This window comes from Rhagoletis zephyria, unplaced genomic scaffold (assembly GCF_001687245.7).
Source record: "Rhagoletis zephyria isolate East Lansing unplaced genomic scaffold, Rhagoletis_zephyria_1.1 Rzeph_scaffold_01964, whole genome shotgun sequence".
Lineage (NCBI taxonomy): Eukaryota > Metazoa > Arthropoda > Insecta > Diptera > Tephritidae > Rhagoletis > Rhagoletis zephyria.
Genome location: NW_016159048.1, coordinates 71731 through 79077, shown reverse-complemented (window position 1 = coordinate 79077; position 7347 = coordinate 71731). Strand labels below are relative to the sequence as shown.

At 40.0% G+C, this 7347-nt stretch overlaps 1 protein-coding gene across 1 annotated transcript; it reads right to left on the bottom strand.

Annotated features, from left to right (window-relative positions):
• Positions 1-1581: 1581 nt before the first annotated feature.
• Positions 1582-5044, bottom strand: LOC108365701 (uncharacterized; the record flags this gene model as incomplete). The annotated part of the gene is made up of 3 exons (XM_017619819.1): positions 4858-5044; positions 2606-2849; positions 1582-2374 (listed from the first exon to the last, which is right to left on the bottom strand). Coding segments are annotated over exons 1-3 (1224 nt in total), but the record flags the coding sequence as incomplete, so codon positions are not given.
• Between the last annotated feature and the right edge of the window lie 2303 nt (positions 5045-7347).

The window sequence follows — 7347 nt, the reverse complement described above, 5'->3', positions numbered from 1 at the left end:
GAGTGGAAGCGCGCACTGAAGTTGGCTATAAAGACGGTTTGTAAGTACTTTAGTAATAAAATATACCGATGCTTTGTATTTTTGTAATTCAGGGTTAATGATTGAACGACGATTTTTGTTCATACGTATTTTTTTTTAACTACACAAGTACTTTATATTATTTTATAGTCCATTCAGCATAACAAAGTGGAAGTATGAAATGGCTCGAAATCGCGTTAATTTTTGGGAACTTTCACATATACTACATACATAAAGCATACCCAAATTTTTTGAACATACAATTACAATACGTAAAAGGAAAATGTAAAAAATAAAAAAAAATACTAAAAATCAACGCAATTCCTAGCCACTTTAAACTTGCACTTTATATTACAATAGTTGAATGGACTACAAACTGCATATCAAAAAGTTTTCTAAAAATTCTGACAACAAAGTTTTAAATAATTTATAATAAAATTTTTTCAGTCAAAAGTAAGTTAAAACTTGACTTTTATTTTTTCGGTCAAATAAAACAGTTTAAATTAGTTAACAGTTAAACAGTTAAAAAAGTAATCTGACTTATTCGGTCAAAATAGCAGTTTACATATTCACAATACAATATGTTTTAATAAAAAATGCACATCCTTTCAATTGCAGTTTTCTAACAATGAGTTTCTTTAATTTAAGCTTTAAGTTATTAACCTTTTTACAGGAATGATTCGGAATTCAATTTAACAATTAATATAATATTAATATTTGACCGAAAAAATAAAAATAAAATTTTAACTTTTACTTTTGACCGAAAAAATTTGTGTTATATTAACTTTTATATTTGACCGAAAAAAAATTCAAGTGTTAACTTTTGTTTTTGACCGAAAAAATAAAAGTAATATCTTAACTTTTATTTTTGACTGAAAACATATCGGTGAAAAAATAACGATTATTTTTTGGCTTTTTTGAAAAACTATATTCAACAATTTTTAATGAGCTTGAGGCCGTTTTTAATGAAAAACTTATTGTGGAAAAGCAACAATAGAGTGAAAAAATGGTAGAGTGATAGCTATTTCGGAAATCACCACATTTTCTCATCAGACTTCTTTCAGTAGGCTTCGAACCGACGATCCCACTGACTCAGCCAGTTGCCTATGCACTGTGCTAAGCTCGCCTTGTACATTATCGTTGCTTTTTTCCCACTTTTTCATTTTGTTATGCCAACACAATCAAGCGCAGCTATTCCGCTGCAATTCACTTGCTCATGTGGTTGTTGGTTTTGTTGGTTTTTGCTAATAATTCTATTTTTAGAATGTTTAACTTTTAGGTGTGCTCGTCCTTAAGTTTGTGGAGTTCCAGATAATAAATAAAGACGGAACGCACAATATTTCAGTAATCCTCGTTTATTAGTAATTAATATTATATCAAATGTGGTTACCAAGAATATTGCAAATAGCGAGTTGAACTACAAGAAGGACCGGCCAAGAAGAAAGATTTTAGTACCTTCATCTGTCAAACTAACTTTAGCAGGGTTGCATTCTAGACCTAGTTAGGAGGTTGCCACAGTACTCCCCCAGACTTTTAGCATGCGTAGCGAGGTGGAAGTCTTACTGCGCGTCCGGTTCTGGTCTTTTTTTCAGATGGCATAGGCTTCGCAACGTCCTCCTCTGAAGATGTGTTTTGCTGACTGTCGCCAATGCTTTGCGATTCTTCGCTAGTCTGGTATATAAAGGCAGGCTTAATACGGTCGATCGAGACTGTTACCGATTTACCGTGAATTTTGAGCTTGAATGTCTTGTTTGAACGCTCCTCGACCTCGTATGGTCCGTTGTATGGCGGTGTCAGCGATGGTCGCACAGTATCGTTTCTAACGAAAACATGGGTAGCTGTAGTCAGTGCTGGGAAAATGAAAGGCTTGCGCTTGTGGTGATGCGATGTGTTCGTCGGCTGCAGGTCGTGCATGATAGCTAACAGGTTCTGAACAAATTCCGATGGAGATGTCGTCTTGCGTGTTTCACACATGTCGCCTGGAAGTCTGATGTTAGTACCGTAGACCATTTGTGCGGGTGTTGCTTTAATATCAGGCTTATATATTGATCGGAGGCCAAGTAGGATGAGCGGCAGTTGATAAGACCACTTATGCGAATTTGTGCACATGATCGCTGCTTTTAAGGTTCGACGAAATCGCTCTATCAAACCGTTTGACTGTGGATGGTAAGCTGTGGTTCGCAGATGTGAAATGCCCAATACTTTAGATAGTTCGCGAAACAGTGTAGACTCGAACTGCCTACCCTGATCGGTTGAAATTCTTAACGGTACGCCGAAGTTTTTTATCCAACCATTGAGTAGGGCAAGGGCAATCGTTTCTGCGTTTATGTCTGCTAGAGGAATAGCTTCAGGCCACCTGGAAAAACGATCAATGATTGTTAGGCAATACTTATACCCATTTGATGGTGGCAGAGGGCCGATAATGTCGATGTTGAGGTGGTCGAATCGCTCCGACGGTAATTCGTACCTTTCCATTGGGGAAACAACGTGCCTACCCACCTTTGAGCGTTGGCATGGTATGCAATGCGCAACGTAATTACCAACGTCGACGTCTATACTTTCCCATATAAAGTGTTGCTTTACTAACCGTGCAGTTGCTTTTTTTCCAGGGTGCGCAATGTTGTGAAATTTTGCAATTGCGAGCTGCCGTTGTTCAGGCGGTATGTAAGGGCGAGCTACGTTACCTGACACGTCGCATGTAATAGGCGTAGATTCTGCGGACAACTTGATTTGCTTGAATTGTAGGCCTGTGTTATTTGACTGCAAAAGCTTTTGGAGGTCAGCGCAAGTTGATTGTTGCTTAGCTATTTCCTCGTAGTCTATGGCATCGTCTGAAAGCGTGTGAAGAGAATTAATGCGCGAAAGTGTATCCGCGGTAATGTTAGCTGCTCCTGGCACGTGAAGAATGCTCGTTGTGAACTGGCCAATCAAATCGAGATGGCGAGTTTGTCTAGGAGATAAGTTGTCTTTTTTTCGCGTGAAGGCAAACGTAAGTGGCTTATGATCCGTTGCTATTGAAAACTGCCTGCCCTCAAGCAAGTGCCTAAAATGCTTAACGGCAGTGTAAATTGCTAGCAACTCCCGATCGTAAGTGCTGTATTTGCATTGTGCTGCAGAAAATTTTTTGGAAAAAAACGCGAGTGGTTGTGGTTGCCCACCAACGATTTGGTGTACTACTGCTCCCATAGCGCTGTCGCTTGCATCAGTGCACAATACGATATCGGCTGAGGGTGCTGGATGTGCTAACTGAGTGGCATTTGCTAATTCGTCCTTACATTTTTTAAAGTGGTAAGTGGTCCTCTCATTCCAGCTGATAAGAGTTTTGGCTTTCTTTTTGTTTCCGGTGACAAGCGCGTGAAGGTGTTGTTGATGTTCAATTGCATGTGGTATAAACCTTCGGTAAAAATTTACCATTGCCAAAAACCGCTTAAGCTCGAATGCGAACTTTGGCAAGGGAAATGTACGTATGACCTCTACTTTAGCAGGTGTTGGTTTAATCCTAAAAACTGGATTTTTTCTGCACCGAATATACATTTTGACGGGTTGATGGTTAGGCAGCTTTTCCGCAGTCTTTCGAAGACGAGACGAAGATGTGCAGTGTGCTCTTCATTTGTAGCAGATGCGACGCAAATATCGTCTACGTAACTAAAGGCGAATTCCAGGCCTCTTAAGGCTTCGTGCATGTACCTTTGAAAGGTTTGTGCGGCGTTTCGCAAGCCAAAGGGCATGCGAATAAATTCGAATAGGCCGAATGGTGTTGTGACGGCGGTTTTCGGTATGTCCTCTTCGGCGACGGGAATTTGATAATAGCCGCGGTATAAATCAATTTTTGAAAATATTTTCTTACCATGTAGAAAGCACGTGAAGTCTTGGATGTGCGGCAGAGGGTACCTGTCCGGCAGCGTCTGTGCGTTGAGTGCCCTATAATCGCCACAGGGCCTCCAAGTGTTGTCTGCTTTGCGTACTACATGTAGTGGACTAGCGTATGGGCTTTTGGAGGGCCTGCACACACCGGCTTGTATGAGGTACTGAAACTCTTCTTTCACTGCGTGATATTTGTCTGCGCTCAGTCGACGTGGTTTTTCGAACACAGGTGGTCCCTCTGTTACTATAAAGTGTTTTACGTTGTTATTGCTGGTGTTGCGTCCGAAAGGCTTGTTTATTTGTGTGATATCACCAAAGCTTTGCAGTAGATGTGCATATATGCTAGTGCTGTCGAATGTTTTGACGGTGTAAGGTTGCACACCGACTGCGCGTGTTGCCTGACTGGTTAATTTCGTTTGACCGTCAATAAGAGTAGTATTTCGAATATCAACCAAAATGTTGTAGTTACTTAGAAAGTCCGCCCCGATAATATTGTGCTTTGTATCTGCAGCGACGAAGGTCCAGTCAAAAGGTCTGCGTAACCCGAGATCGAGGGAAAACCGTACTACACCGAAGGTTTTAATTTTTGTATTATTGGCGGCGAACAATTCTGGAGTTGATTGTGCAAGGATTGGTTGACTGACAGCTGCAGCATTTATAATGGATATGTCTGCACCTGTGTCAATTAAAAAACGTAACTTTGTACGGCGATCGACGATGAAAAATCTGTGCGCGCTAGATTGTGGGTGTGTACTATTAAAATTGTTGCAGCTTGACTTAATCGTTTCGGCGACGTTAGCTGCTGGTGTCGCCGACGATGTTAGTTTTTTGCTTTGAAATTGCAGGGAATATTGCATTTTTGTGCTTTGCTGCCGAATCGTTTGTGATACCAACACATTTCTTGACGGCTTGCAGGACTGCGATTCGGTGTTTTTTGGCGGCTTTGCGACCGCCCCCTACGATGAACGTGGTTACCTTTTTGCTCCATACGTACGAGTGTCTGTTCGATACGTCCGATTCTGTTCTCGATGGAATCGTTAGTATTTGCGTGCATTGAATTTTGTTGCTGTGTAGGATGGTGAGCCGTGACTGCGTCCACGGAGTTGACGCGCACAACGTCGATGATTTCATCTGCTATCGATGCTAATTGTTCCAACGTCATCTCCGGATTGCCTTTATCGATGCCAGTAATGACGGCTCGGGCGGAGACAGGTAGTTTTTGGAGCCAAAAGTCCTTAATTAGCTTTTTGTCGGTTGTCACTCCGGTCCTTTGTAGTTGGGACAACATGTGACTTGGTTTATTGTCACCGAGTTGGATCCCTGAAGTGAGTTGCTCTAAGCGTGCGATCGGGGAAACGGCAAATTTGCTGAGTACTGCAGTGCGAAGAGTAACGTACTTATCCTTTTCTGGGGGATTTCGTACAATGTCAAACGTTTGCTCGTGGAGACGTTCGTCCATACACATTACTGCGTTCTGAAATTTTGCGTTGTCGCGCTGGTCTTGATTCATTTTCCCGAAGTTGTTGATGGAGAAAAATGCTTCCAATCGGGTGAACCATGACTCAATGCTCTGCAGCGAGAAGCCATTCAGTAGGGGAACTTGTACTCGAGATGCGAAACTGCTGATGTCAGCAGTGTTGTGGGTCTGAGCATTATCGGAGCTTATGCTGCTCTGGGTCTCCTCGTCGTTTGGCAGGTTTGCAGTGGCACGTCGTCCACGTTCTCGGGCATACAAGATTTTAATCCAGCTGAATCCGCGTGGTCTTCGAATGGATCACGTCGGGGTCACCAGTTGTGGAGTTCCAGATAATAAATAAATACGGAACGCACAATATTTCAGTAATCCTCGTTTATTAGTAATTAATATTATATCAAATGTGGTTACCAAGAATATTGCAAATAGCGAGTTGAACTACAAGAAGGACCGGCCAAGAAGAAAGATTTTAGTACCTTCATCTGTCAAACTAACTTCAGCAGGGTTGCATTCTAGATCTAGTTAGGAGGTTGCCCCAAGTTATTTGTTTTTGAAAAACAGCATAAAGCTGCCTTTACATGAGGCGATTTTTTGACAGGCGATAATCGCCTGCAAAAGTTGACTTGCTGTCTACTTTGAGGCAAGCGATTCACCATTTACACGAGCGATTTCTCCAGAGCAATATTGAATCACCTGGAAAATCGCCTCATGTAAAGGCAGCTTAACCGTTACGGTCCGTGTGAAAATTTTTGAAGAAAGTGTGAAACTTTGATTTTTATGGTTTTGGTTGTTGAATTGACTAGATTTTTATAAAAAAAAAGCTAAAATTACACAAAAGGTTATTAAATTGTCAAAATTTGTCGCGCAGGTCTTTTCATGAAAAATGTTGTACATCTTATAAATATCTTATAAATATTATAAATGTGAAAGTTTGTATGTTTGGTGTTTGGGAAATCATCACGCGGAAACGGCTGCACGGATTTGCATGAAATTTTGTACGCAGATAGCTTATGGGCCAGATTGGTTAATATGTTTTTTTTTTTAAGAGTTGCCGCCTGTTAAAAAAGTTTAATTTATTTAATATGCGGGAACGACTGAATGGATTTGCATGAAAATTTGCACACAGATAGCTTATGACCTAGATTGGAAAATAGGCTAATTTTTTGGAAGAGTTGACACCTGTTAAAAAAGTTTAATTAAATTAATACGAGGAAACGACTAAACGGATTTGCATGAAATTTTTCACACAGATAGCTTATGGGCCAGATTGGTTAATATGCTATTTTTTTTTAAGAGTTGCCGCCTGTTAAAAAAGTTTCATTAAATTAATACGCGGAAACGACTGAATGGTTTTGCATGAAATTTTGCAAGCAGATAGCTTATGACCTGCAGTGGAAAACAGGCTAATAAGAGTTGCCACCTGTTAAAAAAGTTTAATTAAATTAATACGAGGAAACGACTAAACCTAGGTTAGAAAGTAGGCTACTTTTTTTTAAGAGTTGCCACCTGTTAGAAATGTTTAATTTAATTAATACGCTGAAATGAGTGAACTGATTTGCATGGAGGTTTTCACACAGATAGCTTATGAGCTAGGTTGAAAAATTGGCTACTTTTTTAAGAGTTACCACCTGCCAAAAAAGTTTAATAAAATTAATACGCGGAAAAGTCTGAACGGATTTGCATCAAATTTTGCAAGCAGATAGCTTATGACCTACAGTGGAAAATAGGCTAATTTTTGGAAGAGTTGCCACCTGTTAAAAAAGTTTTAATTAAATTAATACGCGGAAACGACTGAACAGATTTGCCTGACATTTCGCACAGAGATAGCTTATGACCTATGTTGGAAAACAGGCTACTATTTTAAGAGTTATCACGTATTAGGAAAGTTTAATTAAATTAATACGTGGAAATGACTGAACTGATTTGCATGAAAGTTTGCACACAGATAGCTTATGACCTAGACTGGAAAATAGGCTACTTTTTTAAGAATT